Source organism: Emiliania huxleyi (assembly GCF_000372725.1).
Source record: "Emiliania huxleyi CCMP1516 unplaced genomic scaffold EMIHUscaffold_95, whole genome shotgun sequence".
Classification (NCBI taxonomy): Eukaryota; Haptophyta; order Isochrysidales; family Noelaerhabdaceae; genus Emiliania; species Emiliania huxleyi.
In genome coordinates this window covers 364,129-378,377 of record NW_005194951.1, presented here as the reverse complement: position 1 = coordinate 378,377, position 14,249 = coordinate 364,129, and the positions used below count along the sequence as shown (strand labels likewise).

The 14,249-nt window shown below is 64.7% G+C and overlaps 4 protein-coding genes across 4 annotated transcripts; 3 read left to right on the top strand and 1 right to left on the bottom strand.

Annotated features, from left to right (window-relative positions):
* Positions 1 to 2,759: 2,759 nt before the first annotated feature.
* On the top strand, positions 2,760 to 5,948 carry EMIHUDRAFT_69198 (hypothetical protein; the record flags this gene model as incomplete). The annotated part of the gene is made up of 6 exons (XM_005756785.1): positions 2,760 to 3,098; positions 3,305 to 3,400; positions 3,911 to 4,052; positions 4,113 to 4,117; positions 4,609 to 4,768; positions 5,362 to 5,948. 6 exons carry the CDS (start codon positions 2,760 to 2,762, stop codon positions 5,946 to 5,948), a joined length of 1,329 nt encoding a protein of 442 aa, XP_005756842.1.
* Positions 5,949 to 7,247: 1,299 nt separating this feature from the next.
* Positions 7,248 to 9,554, bottom strand: EMIHUDRAFT_221228 (hypothetical protein; the record flags this gene model as incomplete). The annotated part of the gene is made up of 7 exons (XM_005756784.1): positions 7,248 to 7,277; positions 7,610 to 7,717; positions 7,906 to 8,061; positions 8,127 to 8,253; positions 8,316 to 8,440; positions 8,754 to 8,999; positions 9,153 to 9,554. The coding sequence occupies 7 exons, from the start codon at positions 9,552 to 9,554 to the stop codon at positions 7,248 to 7,250; spliced, it is 1,194 nt and encodes a 397-aa protein (XP_005756841.1).
* A 993-nt stretch (positions 9,555 to 10,547) lies between these two features.
* Positions 10,548 to 11,436, top strand: EMIHUDRAFT_221227 (hypothetical protein; the record flags this gene model as incomplete). Its single annotated transcript, XM_005756783.1, has 3 exons — positions 10,548 to 10,556; positions 10,662 to 11,153; positions 11,344 to 11,436. The coding sequence occupies 3 exons, from the start codon at positions 10,548 to 10,550 to the stop codon at positions 11,434 to 11,436; spliced, it is 594 nt and encodes a 197-aa protein (XP_005756840.1).
* A 609-nt stretch (positions 11,437 to 12,045) lies between these two features.
* Positions 12,046 to 12,498, top strand: EMIHUDRAFT_221225 (hypothetical protein; the record flags this gene model as incomplete). The annotated part of the gene is made up of 1 exon (XM_005756782.1): positions 12,046 to 12,498. The coding sequence occupies one exon, from the start codon at positions 12,046 to 12,048 to the stop codon at positions 12,496 to 12,498; it is 453 nt and encodes a 150-aa protein (XP_005756839.1).
* Positions 12,499 to 14,249: the final 1,751 nt, after the last annotated feature.

Below are 14,249 nucleotides of genomic sequence, written 5' to 3'. Positions count from 1 at the left end.
ACAGCTGTTGACGGGGGGGAGCTCTCCCTCGCTGGCTCTTGCAGCTTGGGCGCGCGAGGACCACGCGGCGCCGGCCCGACACTTGGTTGCTGTGAAGAATCGAGCCGGTAGGACTTCTCACGGTCCGCCGGGAGCATATCACGTCTGTGACACACGGGTATACGTGAGCAGAGTACACAAAATCCCCACACTCAATCTCCACATGGACGATGATGAGGCCTACGGCGCGCATAATAGAGGGTGTGCTGTGGACCCTGAGTTGACCAGGGGTTGTGCGCTGGGCCCTCCTGCTCGGCTCCAGCCAGTAGACAAGTCTTGTCATCAACAGAGTAGAAGGATCTGACCTCGGGGCCGATGTGACCAAGCGCTGGTAGCGTGGTTTGTGCCGGCAGTTCGCCGAGCAGTGTCGCTCACACAAGCCGCAGCACAAGTGACTGAGGGCCAGTGAGGGCGAGCCCATCGCTGTCAACAGCTGTGGCAGCCGCACAGTAGGCTGTGCCAACTGTGCAGAGCGTGTGAGCAGCAGAGGAGCTGCTCTCCAGGCTTCTGTCGCAAAGAGCTGCATGCCACCGAAAGCGCTGTCGAGGTTCGCCGAGCGCGGCGCAGGTTGGGGGAAGCCGCCACCGACGAGCGCGTTGGACTTTTCACTCCGGACAAAAAACGCGGCACAGCGGACGGTACGGGGCGTGCCGCAAACATAGCGGCGAGGCGCGGGACCGTCTGTGGCGAAGTGGGTCGCGTCCCCCGATTTCCTCAACTCACGGTCCGCTCCCCGTAAAATGAAGAGAGAGGAACACATCGTCATCGAGTGACGAGTGGCTGAGGGGATTATATACAGTGGTCAGTGCTCAAACTTTACCGACCGGTATGAGACCGGTATTTGGTGGATATTTTGATTTAAAGTTTTGGAGTGGTATGCGAAAGAAAGTGGTCTGCGAAAGTGGTATGCGGGGTTTTCATTAGTTGTAGCGCGGGCTGTCGGTGTGGTCCCGGGGGCGAAACCATGCAAAAGTGCGGGTTTAACCCGCGGGTATAGATACCCGGGGTTTTTCCAGGTATTTTGCCGATTTTGCCGATTTTGCCAAGAAGGCACACTCCGACTCGCTTTGATTTCCGTGGCAACTGGGGTATCCCGTACCACTTTTTGATTAGTGCAGGCCTTGGGTTTGATTACCCAAAAACTCCCATACCGGTAAAGTTTGAGCACTGGAGGGGAAGCTCTTCGCTGCACGCTGGGTGGAAGGAGGCCCGGCCAGCCTTGAGGGAGTCGCAGAGGAGGAGGAATAATGGAGGTAACGTGCCGGTGGGAACAGGCCAACAGCCAGTGGGACGAACGAGGGCCGCGACGGCGGCCCAAGCGGGAGGGAGCGGAGACAGTCGGCAGCGAGCGAAGTGGGGGAGACTGATGATGCTCCTTCGACTTAGGGAGCGGTTCAGCTGCTGGGCGGGCTTAGAGCTGGTGCTCACGCGAAAAGGAATCGACGCAATGTACAAAGCATACAAGAAGAGGAGAAAGAAGAGGCGGGACACCAGTGAGGACGAAGCAGAAACTAGCGCAGACGAGAGCAGGGCAGACCCTGGGACGGCGGAGTCGGAGCAGACGGCATCGGCCGCCGAGGGAACGTTGGGAAGAGGCACGAGGAGGGCGGCGACCTCAACCGACTATGGAGGACCCGTCGCCAGACGACACAGGGCAGACGATGTGGAGGCGGAGCAGACGCGCAGGGCGAGACGAGGGAGGGAGCAGGAGTGTCTTGCCTATGCTCGAGCATCTCTCGAGATGTTTTTTTCAACTCTAAGATGCCGGAGCATCCTGGGATGCTCGAATCATCTGAAGATGCTTCGCGCATCCTCCAAGACGACCAAGATGCTTGGCATTTAATGATTAAAATGCAAGTTAAATTATAAAGACTTGAGCGGCGTGTGAGGCAGCCCTTGGATCAAAGTTGTGGAGTGGAGACTCTGAATCTATGCTAATCTCAGCTGCTATGCTATGTAAGTGTGATGTGACTATTTACTCTGTCGTCTGTGGAATACTACTGATGGTGATTGAACTGGGAGCCAGTGAATGATGGTGGGGGGCACTTAGCCCTTGTGCTAATGTGCTGACTTTACTACACTATGGACGATCGGTTGTATGTGTAAGACTGGTTTTTATTTCGGCTTCGGGTTCGGCAAAAAAACTCGGACACTTGAGTGTCGATCGAAAAATAGGGGGGAAATCCGACAACGCGCTCATGTTCCTGATGCATTGCGCATCCTCAGATGCCACATTGCATCCTGGGATGCATGGACTAACCCAAGATGATGGCATGGCTGCCACACACCCTGAGTCGGCGTACACATAACTCAGGGCCACATCCTCCCTGTCGCCCCCCCCAGCACTCCAAGGTGCCAAGAGAAACAAACAACGGCACAACAAACAACCTCTAGGTAGGTAGCAACCTCTGACGCTCTCGAAAAGAAACCGGGAAAATTCCGAGAAATCGTGCGGCGCTGGGAGAGATCTCAGCTCCAGGATCGCGGCTCTCATGTTGTTGACCACGCACGTGCTGGCCTGGTCGCCGGCTGCGCACCCGCCCCCCGTCTGCTCCACCGGCGTGCTGCCCGAGCTGGCCGCCGCCGCAGCGGTCGCCGCGGCGGGCGCTGAGCGATGCGCGCGGCTGCCGGCGGTCGGCAGCCGTGGCGGCGTTGCGCGGGCGGTCATGACGACCGACCCGCCGATCGCGGTGCCGGGGCGCATGTCGAAGCTCGAGCGGATGCGCTCGCGCTACGGCGTCGCGTACGAGCCCGAGGGCGGCTGGGCGCCGCAGGAGGACGCCATCTCATACGCGGACCTCGAGGCGGGCGTGGGCGACATCGCCTCCTTCTCGCGGGGCGACTCGGTGACGGGGACGGTGCTCGGGTTCGAGCCCAACGGCGTGCTGATTGACATCGGCGTCAAGTCCTCCGCCTACTGCCCCATCGGCGAGGCCGCCCTCGAGAAGCCCATGCGGCCCGAGGACGTCTTTGACCTCGGCGCGTCGTATGAGTTCCTGATCGTGTCTCGCGAGGACGAGAACGGGCAGCAGCTGCTCTCGCGCCGGAAGATCCTGACTGTCCAGGCGCGGCCGCCTCCCTCCCCGCGCGCTGGTGGGGGTGTGGTGGGGGTGCCAACGGGACGAAGGGCGCGCGCGCGCGCGCGGGGGGGGCTGAGGGGCCGGCGCAACCGGCGCAGGGGGCAGGGTTTTGGAGGAGGAGGGGGGGGGGGGGGCACGCGGGGAAAGGAGCAGAGGAGGCTGAGGGTGTCCCCGCTGCACCGCAGGCGTGGGACCAGGTCTCGGAGATGATGGCCGCGGACAAGGCCGTCGAGGGCACCGTCGCCGCCGTGAACCGCGGCGGGGCGATAGTGACGGTGAGTGTGTGTGTGAGTGTGTGCCAGCGGTCGGCAAGAGACGGGAGAGGGAGTGTGGTTGCGAGCCCCTCCTCACGGGGAGCCGCGTGGCGTGCAGCCGCGTGGCGTGCACATCCTGTGACTCTATTCGCGTCCTGCCCCACAGCCCGATGCCCGCCACCGCCAAACCCGCCGCCCCCCCTCACCCCCTCCTCCATCCCGCCACGCTGTAGGTTGAGGGGCTGCGCGCCTTCCTGCCCGGCTCGCACTACTTGCCCGGCCAGAACCCGCCCGAGGCAGCCTCTCCCCCATCTCTCCCCACCTCTCCCCACCTCTCCCCATCTCTCCCCATCTCTCTCCATCTCTCCCCATCTCTCCCCATCTCTCCCCATCTCTCTCCATCTCTCCCCATCTCTCCCCATCTCTCCCCATCTCTCCCCATCTCTCTCCATCTCTCCCCATCTCTCCCCATATCTCGCACTACTTGCCCGGCCAGAACCCGCCCAAAGCGGCCTTTTCGTCGGGCAGCCTCGCAAGGTCACATCTCCCCCACATCTCCCCCACATCTCCCCCACATCTCCCCCACAGGAGCTCGTCGGGCAGCCGCTCAAGGTCAAGTTCCTCGACGTCGACCGCGAAAACAACCGGCTGGTGGTGTCGCACCGCAAGGCGAGAGGGAGTGGCGAGAGGTAGAGGGAGTGGCGAGAGGGAGTGGCGAGAGGGAGTGGCGAGAGGGCAGCCCGAGTGCTTGCGGCGGGTGGTGCGGCGGAGATACGGCCGGCGGGTTCACGCCGCACGCCGCCGTTTGGGGCGGAGGGAGAGACGGAGGGAGAGGCGGAGGGAGAGGCGGGGGGAGAGACGGAGGGAGAGGCGGCGGCGGCGGGGGGGGGGGGGGGGCTTTGGTCCTGCCCCTCGTGGCGGGGACCAGACGAGAGAAGAGAGGCCGATCTGATGCGAGGGGCGGCGAGATATGGGGAGATATGGGGAGATCTGATGCGAGGGGGCGGCGTGCTGCTCGCATGCGATGGTCGACCAGACGATCAACACATCTCCCCACATCTCCCCACCTCTCCCCACCTCTCCCCACCTCTCCCCGCCTCTCCCCACCTCTCCCCACATCTCCCCACATCCCCCCACATCCCCATCTCTCCCCATCTCTCCCCATCTCTCCCCATCTCTCCCCATCTCTCCCCATCTCTCCCCATCTCTCCCCATCTCAGGCGATGGTCGACCAGACGATCAACAACCTCAACGTCGGCTCCGTCCTCGCCGGCGTCGTGACCGCCGTCAAGCCCTACGGCGCCTTCGTCGACCTGGGGGGCATGTCTGGCCTGCTGCACATCTCTCAGATCTCGTGCGACCACATCTCGGACGTCGCGTCGGTGCTGCCGCTCGGTGAGAAGGGGGGGGAGGGGGGGGGGGGGGGAGCCCCCAAGAGCCAACGAGATGCGCCTGCCCGGCCACTCGATGTCTGCTCCGAGTGCGTGCGGCTGCCTGCAGATCCCACTTGCCTGCCTCCAGATCCCACTTGCCTGCCTGCAGATCCCACTTGCCTGCCTGCAGATCCCTCCCACTTGCCTGCCTGCAGATCCCACTTGCCTGCCTGCAGATCCCACTTGCCTGCCTGCAGATCCCACTTGCCTGCCTGCAGATCCCACTTGCCTGCCTGCAGATCCCACTTGCCTGCCTGCAGGTCCCACTTGCCTGCCTGCAGATCCCACTTGCCTGCCTGCAGATCCCACTTGCCTGCCTGCAGATCCCACTTGCCTGCCTGCAGATCCCACTTGCCTGCCTACAGATCCCACTTGCCTGCCTGCAGATCCCACTTGCCTGCCTGCAGATCCCACTTGCCTGCCTGCAGATCCCACTTGCCTGCCTGCAGATCCCACTTGCCTGCCTGCAGATCCCACTTGCCTGCCTGCAGATCCCACTTGCCTGCCTGCAGATCCCACTTGCCTGCCTTGCAGATCCCACTTGCCTGCCTGTAGGCGCGCCGATCAAGTGCATGGTCATCTCTCAGGACAAGTCTAAGGGGCGCGTCGCCCTGTCGACCAAGACGCTCGAGTCCGAGCCGGGAGACATGCTCAAGAAGCGCGAGAAGGTGTTCGAGGAGGCCGAGGCGACGGCGGCCAAGTACCAGGAGAGGCTGGAGGCGGAGCGCAAGGCGCGCGAGGCGGCGGCGCAGGACGGCGATCTTTTTCTTTTTTATCGTTTGTGTTTCTTTTGTAGGCGCGCGAGGAGGCGGCGCAGGACGTCATCTTTGGGCTCGAGTCGGTCTTCGTCGACGAGCCGGCCAACGAGGCGGACGCCGACGCGCCGAGCCCCGAGCCCGCCGCCGAGAACTAGACGCCGCGGAGGAGGAGAGGGACGGGGGATATGGCGCAGCCACGGCGCCGGCGCTCCTTGTGTGCATGGCTCCCCTCACCCCACCCCCAAGCCGATGGGCTGGGCGGGAGGAGGAGGGGGGGGATGGCGGAGGCGGAGAGACGAGAGTCGCTCGAGGGTGTACTATGCAGCCGGGGCCGATGGGCGGCATGCTCATGGCTCACATGCGCGCGAGCACATGCCGATATGATGTCTGCCATTTTTTTGCTGCGTGCCAAGGGGCGATTAATATGCGATGGGCAACACACATCGAGACCCAGGTTCAGCCGCCGACCGTCCCCCGGCGCCCACACGCCACACGGGTCCCGCGGCCGGCTGCGGGTGCGCGGCTCCTCTCGCTCTCCCGGTCGCGGTCCCACGCACACCCCCGCGTGCCGCGACTCTAGGAGAGCATGCTACCAAGCTAGAGCATGCCCTACCGAGCTACCAGCGCGAGCAGACGCGGCAAGTGGGCTGCGGAGCCGAGCCGCTCTCCACGCCTCCTCCCCCCCGCGCGCGAGCGCCGCCCGGGCCTCGAGAGCAACCTGCCGGCGTGGCGGCGTCCTCCTCGTCGCGCGGCGCGGACAGCGCGGCGGTGGCGGCGGTGGCGGCGTCCTCGGCGTCCTCGGCGGCGGCGGGCGGCGGCATGGGCAGCTCAAAGGCAGCGGCGCGGTCCTTGCGGTCCCCGGTGCCGAGCTGCCCCGCCTAAGGTGGGAGATGTGGCCCCCGAGCGTGAGGATGCGAGGGAGATATGGGGAGATGTGGGGAGATGTGGGGAGATGTGGGGAGATGTGGGGAGATGTGGGGAGACATGGCCTGCCCCCTCCCAAAGGTGAGGATGCGGCCGTCACGCGACCTCACGACGGTGTGGTCGATGCCGGCGGCCACCTGCGGGGAGGGCTCCAACCGAAGCTCTGAGAGGGCAATCTGAGAAGGCAAGCTCGCTCGCCGCCGGAGTGGCCCGAGGGAGGCTCGCAGCTCGCCTGGGCAGCGCAGACCCCCTCCGGCAGCAGCACGCGCGCAGGGAGGGGGCACCTACGGAGAGATGGGGAGAGGTGGGGAGAGGTGGGGAGAGGTGGGGAGAGGTGGGGAGAGGTGGGGAGAGGTGGGGAGAGGTGGGGAGAGGTGGGGAGAGGTGGGGAGAGATGGGGAGAGGTGGGGAGGTCTGATCTCGGAGGGGGCAGCACCTACGGAGCTCCCGACCTCACGGGAGGCTCACCGGAAAGGCCCACGCGCGCAAGGGCGCGGGCACAGAGGAGGGGGGGGGGGGGGGAGAGCCAGAGAGAGAGAGAGAGAGAGAGAGAGAGAGAGAGAGAGAGAGAGAGAGAGAGAGAGAGAGAGAGAGAGAGAGAGTGAGAGTGAGAGTGAGAGCAAAGGCGCGGGCACATGCGGCGCGGTGCACTCGTCGCGGCGTCGGCAACCGACCGGGCGCCTAGGGAGAGATGGACAGATATGGGGGAGATATGGGGAGATGTGACGGCGTCGGCAGCCGACCGGGCGCCTCCCTCGCTCACCGTCGGCGGATGCGTGGCGTGGACTCCTGCAGGACGTGTCCAGGACATTGCGGAGGAGGATCTCGAGGGTGGGAGATGTGGGGAGATGTGGGGAGATGTGGGGAAGGGGAGATATGGGGGAGATATGGGGAAGATATGGGGGAGATGTGGGGGAGATACGGGGAGGCATGGACATGGCGGGTGCTGTGTGCCTAGCCGTCCGTTGGCACACGCGCCGCAGGTGAAGAGGGCGCCGTCTTCGCTCACAAACGCGGAGTGCGCCTGTCGGACGCCACGACACGTCCACGACATGTCCGGGACACGTCAATGTCCGCACCACGAACGCAGACTGCGCCTGCCCCGCCGCCATCGCGACCACCCGCAAACCCTTGAGCGCTGAAATTGCGCGCGGCGCGGCGCTGTCTGCCCGCCCGCCGTGCCCCAGCGCGCCGGCAGTCCCCTTCCCGCACGACCAGACGGCGCCGTTCTGGGTGAGGAGGAGCGAGTGGTGCGCGCCTGCGGAGATATGGGGAGATATGGGGGAGATATGGGGGAGAGATGGGGAGAGATGGGGGAGATATGGGAGAGGTGGGGAGAGGTGGGGAGAGGTGGGGAGAGATGGGGAGAGATGGGGAGAGATGGGGAGACGAGCGAGTGGTGCGCGCCTGCGCAGACCGCCGCTATCTTGGGCAGCCCCCCGCGGCGTGCTGGGCAAGGGAAAGCCTCTGCTGACGAGACCGCCGCGACGAGAGTGGGGAGGGGGCGGAACGCCTCGTGCGGCCGCCACCGCCCTAGCTGGCCGCACGCCGCCGACCCCCAGCCGTAGACCGCCTAGGAAGTGTCTAGGAAGCGTCCAGGAGCTGTCCAAGGCAAGTGCTCAACCCCCAGCCGTAGACCGCCCGGTCCTCCCCGAGGGCGAGAGTGTGGAAGCCGCCCGCCGCCACCGCCCGCGCAGGCAGGTCGAGGAGCGCTCGCCGCGGCGTCGCCGAGTCGGAGAGCCGCCCGTCACCCAGCTCGCCTGATCTCGCGCAATCTCGGAGCGTCTCAGGTGCCCTCCCATCTGCACCCTCGTCCCCGTCGCCAACCGCTCGCCTGCGCTGCCGGCGCCGCAGCAATATACAGCGCCCGTCCGGAGCAGGAAGACCGAATGCAAGTGGCCCGCCGCAACTTGCACCACTATCGCGCTCGACCCAACCAGCTGACGGAGCGCCTAGGAAGTGTCTAGGTAGTGTCTAGGAACTGTCTAGGCAAGTGCTCAACCCCCAACCGGCTGACGGAGCGCCCATGGGCAGGTCGCGCCGCTCGCGCGCCCCCTCCGCTGCGCCTCCGCCTCTGCCGCCAGCCCCTCTGCCGCCTCCGCCTCTGCCGGCTCCGCTGCCGCCTCCTCGGCCTCCAACGCCGCCTCCACGGCGCTGGTCAGACAGAGCAGGCGCGGCTGTGGGTGAGGCTTCTCGGCCGCAAGGCCTACTCAAAGACAACGGGGATGGAGACGAAGTACGCGCGGGCGACGGAGTCTGCGCGACTGGCAGGCCCAGCTGGCCGTGCACGTTGCTACCCCAAGCGTAGACCTCCCCCTGCAGGGTGAGCGCCAGCGAGTGCGTTCGGCCAGCAGAGACGTCGCCAGCCGCGGGCAGCGCGACCGCCGCGAGGAGCGACGTGTCGACTCCGTCGACGAGCCGCTGCTGCCGCGCCACGAACGCGGTGGCATCGAACGTCTGCATCGGCCCGCAGATGGTCGAGGTGAAGGCAGACACGTGTCCAGTGCCGACCTGCGGTTTGGGTGGGGGATCGGGAGGCTGGATGAGACAGCGACGGAGTGCTAGTGGCTCCGGGACTGAGAAAGGCAACAGCTACACTGCGAAGGCAACAGCTAAAAACTGTCGACATTGTTGCTGGTCTGGGAGTGGGCTCGGGCTGTAGACCTGGCCGGCCTCGTTGCCGCCAAACGCGAGCAGCTGGCCGCCAAATGCGACCAGTGTGTGGTTTGTCGCGGCGATGGAGCGCGCAGTGGAGTGCGTCTTGGCAACAAAGGCGGTGTCGCGCAGCCAGCTGAAAGAGCACGGACTGTCTGCCGATGATCCACAGACAGACTCCACCTCAGCAGGCGAGCAGCCGAGAGCCGCGGCGCAGCAGAGGCGGGAGCCACTCCTCAGCGCGTTTTGCCCGGCACCGGAAAAGAAGCGGGCGGTCGCGAGGAGGGAGCAGGCGGCTACCTGGATGGAGCCCAGGCCGACGTTCGCGATAACGAGCGCGAGGAGGTCCTCAGGCAGGTCGAGGAGGGTCTTGGCGGCTTCGTCCGAGGTCAGCCTGGGGGACTCTGTCATCGTACTCGTGCGACACCGCCTTTAGCTGTGTTTTGCTGCAGAAGCGAGGCAGCGAGGCCGACGGTCAGCCAGGCCGAGAATGTACGAGTAATCTTCTGTCGCCAAAAAAGAAAAAAATGCGCCACAATATGGCTACATCAAGGAAGTTTCGTCCGTCCTCCAAAGTTGGAAGCGTTCGTTGCTCAGCGTTCGTTGCTCAGCGCGTCAGTCAGAGCTACGCGAGCACCGCTTGGCGCGACCGTCCGTTCTTGCGAGCATCGACTTTGATCGCCTCGTCAGCAGGTCGCTGCGACCTCCGTGCATCCAGGAACTTGCGCGGAATGTCGAGGTTCGTACTACGCCAGGCGGCTGATGATGACGACCCCGCCGCCGCCGCCCCCGCCCCCGCCCATGCCCCCGCCCCCGCTCCCAAGCGCCCCTTCCCCGGTGTTTGCGGTTAGGGCCTGTGTCTCGTGAGAGGGTATGAGATCTTGTTGGTATGTGATCTATACGTGAGACCCCCACTCTCGGCCCCTGTGCGTGTGGGTGTGCGTAGAAAGTGGAAGCGTAGAAAGTGGAACCCATCGAGAGGTGCCGCGGCCGGAGCCGCCGTTTTGGCACATGTTGAGAGAGAGATTTTTAGCAATACCAAACAACTCTAACACTCACACGTCATTTGGGGCCTGGAGCCCTGTTCACGCGCGCGCGAGACGTGCAGACAGGGTTGCCAGGTGAGAGCGAATGGCGCGGTTCACGCCTCGCACAACAGAGAGAGAGATGCGCTCTGCATGGTGGGACATAAAAGAGAGCGAGTACTTGGGCGAGTAGGCCGTGCGGTCGACGCTGCCGCGCGCGACTTTGCGCGCGAGGCGGCGCAGCTTTTGTCACATGTTGTGGGATCACCGTTTTTTCTGCAAACGAGACGGCCTGCGCAGCCTCTGACTATATTCGCGCGCCGCCGTGCGCTGTGAGAGGCTGAGGTGCGAGCCCTGGGCTTCACAGCCCTCGATGTGCATGCTGCACGTCCTGCTCATCGCGCCCTGTCTGCTCCCCTCGACGCGCCCACGCATCGAGAGGCCGATCGCCGCCGCCGCCGCCGCTGCCACCGCAGAGCCGCCTCCGCAGCAGGGCCGCGTCGAGCTCTCGGGCCGGAGCCGCGTCGTGGAGACTGGCCTGGACGACGGCATCGATGCTTTCCTCCGCTCGCCGCGGTCCGATGTGACGCTGCTACACCCGGCGTCAGCCACGCCGATGGAAGGCGGCGGCTTTGCCTGCGAGCTCGAGCCGCTAAGCTTCTTCTCCCTCACGGTTCAGCCTCTGCTGGAGATGGTGGTCGAGCGGAGCGACGCGCGCTCGCTCACCGTGCGGATCATTCGCGGCCGCGTGCGTGTTGGCGAGCGGATAAGCGAGAGCGTGCGGATCGAGGGCGAGAACGTGCTCCGCTGGGGCGAGGAGTCTGGAGCGTGGCAGCTCGAGTCCGACATCTCGCTGCAGCTGTCCCTCCGCTCGCCAGAGCTGCCCTCGCTTGCACGCCGCGTGTGGATCTCCTCGGGCAACGCGATTGTCTCCTCGGCGGCGGGGCGCAGCGGGCGCAAGCTGCTTCGGGAGGTCGTTGTGCGGGTGGCGGCCACCTCAGCGAGCGGCGGCGGGAGTTGACCGGCGCGGCGGCGGTGTGTCCACACATTTACTACGTTTTTTGCGTGCACACGGCGTCTAGCTTTCTTTCATGGCATCGAAGTGGCCAGACCCAAACACGTATGGGCATAGCGTATGGGTACATGGATGCGCAAAAGCGGCTGCACAGCCACAGGCGGCAGGCGCGCGCGCCAAGGGCTGCCGACATAAAGCGCTCGAGTCCTCGGAGCAGCGCATCGCCGCGGAGGAAGCGCATCGCCGGAGTTAACGCATCGCGGGAGGGCGTCGCCGTGGAGGAATTTGACACGAGTTTGCAAGCAACACGAGTTTAGTCCGCGGGCGTCTTCAGAAAGAACCAAGTAACAGCGCACGGAAAGCCGATGAGGAGAAACGCCTGGAAAGCGATGTCGTTCTCGTGGCCGTCGAAGGTGCTGGCGGCGGTGGCGACCGGCCGAGCGGAATCGTAGCCGACGTCCCACGGAAAGAGAGCGAGCAGCGATGACACATCGCTCACGGCTCCGACGTCAACGAGCGCCGCTGCCGGGGCGCGCGCGGGCGCGCGAGCCGCCAAACTGGGCGTGCCGACGCTGAGGCCGGCCGCGAGGGCGCAGAGGAGCGAGAGGAGAGTCAGGCGGAGCATTTGCATCAGGCGTACAACAGTCAGGGATCGAGCCCGGGCCTTGCGCCGGCGTTCGGAGATCTGAAAAAGAGAAAACAAAACACATCTGACTCTCCGAAATAAAGGGAAACTTTGGAGAGGGAGCATTTTTCAGATCTGAAAAAGAAGAAAAAAACCCATGAATTCTTTTGCGGCGAAGGCTCTCTCTCTTGCTTCACCTGCCTACCGCAATCTCTAGCTCGTCGGACTCTCAGCCCGATGCGGCGGGGCGGCTGGCAGCACCGCGCGTCGTCGCCGGGCAAGAGCGGCAAACCGGGAAGCCTAAACAATTCCAACGCCTCCGCCGTCAGCTCTGGAAAGTCGACGACATCGACGCCGGCGTCTCAATCTGGAGTCTCCATCCGGACACTGAGCAGCAGCGCCTCCGTGTCGTCGGCGGAAGGCGCCGCCGCCGCGTGGACGCCGGGTTCGAGAGGCAAGCCCGAACCGCCCGGCGCCAAGTCGTCCAGTCTGCCGAGCACTCCGCGAGCCGAGCAGCCGTCCAAGGCTTCGCTGGCGGCGGCAGAGGTGGAGGCGGCCGCCGAGGTGGAGGCCACCAAGGCGACGGCTCGCGCGGAGGTGTCGCTAGCTGCCGCGGCGGATCTGGCGCGCTCGCTGCTGCGGAGCTCTGAGGCAGGCGAAAAAGAAAAACAAGCGCCGCGCGTCTCGTGACGCCACCTCGGCTTCCCTCAGGTAACCTCGCTCGGCGGCGGCGACGAGGGCGGCGGCGGCGGCGCTGGGGGAGGCGGCGGCGGCGGCGAGCGCGGCGGCGGTGTCGATGAGGGCGGCGGCGGTGGCGAGGGCAGCGGCGCCGGCTGCGGCGGCGGGGAGGGCAGCAGCGGCGGTGGCGTGTCGCGGCCTTTGGCGCTGCGTCTCCAGGCGGAGGTCGTGCAGGGCGAGCTGAGCAAGTGGATCGAGGAGTGTCTAGGAAGTGTCTAGGAAGTGTCTAGGAAGTGTCTAGGCGAGCTGAGCAAGTGGATCGAGGAGTGCGCGGCGCTTCGGGGCGAGCTGCGCCGTCGCAACCGCCGCTACTCCGCGCTCAAGAGCAAGCTGCGCAGCAAGAAGACCGAGGAGAAGGACGAGGTGGTTCGGGAGGTGGAGGGGACAAAGGTGGAGTTGCAGGCGGCGGGCGAGCTGCCGGTGCATCGTGTCTAGGAGGTGTCTAGGAGGTGTCTAGGAAGTGTCTAGGCGGCGGGCGAGCTGTCGGTGCCGGGTCCCGAGCTGTGCCAGCTGCTCGTGGTCGAGGACGACGCCTTCCAGGCCTATTAATTAATAGTTAATTAATAGTTAATTAATAGTTAATTAATAGCTGCTCGTGGTCGAGGACGACGCCTTCCAGGCCGAGTCGATCCCATTAATGGACTGATGAGCTGTTAATTAACGATTCATCAACGACGCCCTCCAGGCCGAGTCGATCCTGCTGCTGTGCGAGCAGTGCAAATACAAGGACGTGCGCGTGGCGAGCTCGGGCGAGGAGGCGATCGCGATCATCCGCAGGCCAGCCCCGCCAGCCCCGCCACTTTGCGTGTGCGGAGAAGGGTACCTCACCTTTCCTCACCTCACCGTACCTCACCTCACCTTACCTCACCCGCAGGGACAAGAGCATCAACCTCGTCCTCAGCGACGTGACGATGGAAAGCATGTCGGACGGCTGCTGTGGGCAGGGTCTCTTCACACCTCTAGCTGTGAACAGGTGATGATGGAGGGCATGTCCGGCTACGACCTGCTCCTCCAGATCCGCGAGATCCGGAAGACGCTCGCTGTCGTCCTCATCTCCGCCTCAAGAACCTTCTAGGAACCTTCTTAAGAACCTTCTAGGAAGACGCTCGCTGTCGTCCTCATCTCCGCCTACGAGTCCATCGACCTCGTCGAGAGGTGTGAAGAGGGCAGGTCCCGCACCCCCCACGGGGCCCGAATCCGCTCCACAAGTGTCGCCGCGTCGCCAGGTGCATACTCTCGGGGGCGGACGCCTACCTGATGAAGCCTCTGCGCGTGCACGAGTTGCGAGACATCTGCCGCCTAATTAATAGTTAATGACTGGCCAATTAGCTAATCAATTAGGCGCGTGCACGAGCTGCGAAACATCTGGCAGTACGTCTGGCGCAGGCGGCACGAGGCGGCGCATCGCCGGGCGGCATGTGCGCCTCTGAGTCGCAAGTGGACGGGAGGCATCGCTCTCTTCCTTAGGCGGCGCTCAACCTGCGGCACTTGCGCCGCGTCGCCGTAGAGAGCGAGCATGAGACAGCGTGGCAGAGGACGGTGTGCGCACTATACAGGCACACGCGGCTCCTCGAGGAGCCTTCTGGGAGCCTTCTAGGAGCCTTCTAGGAGCCTTCTAAGAACTGTACAGGCACATGCGGCTCTTCGAGGCCACTGCCGACGAGATCAAGCCCGAGGAGGAGGAGGGGGGGAGGGGTCCGGGC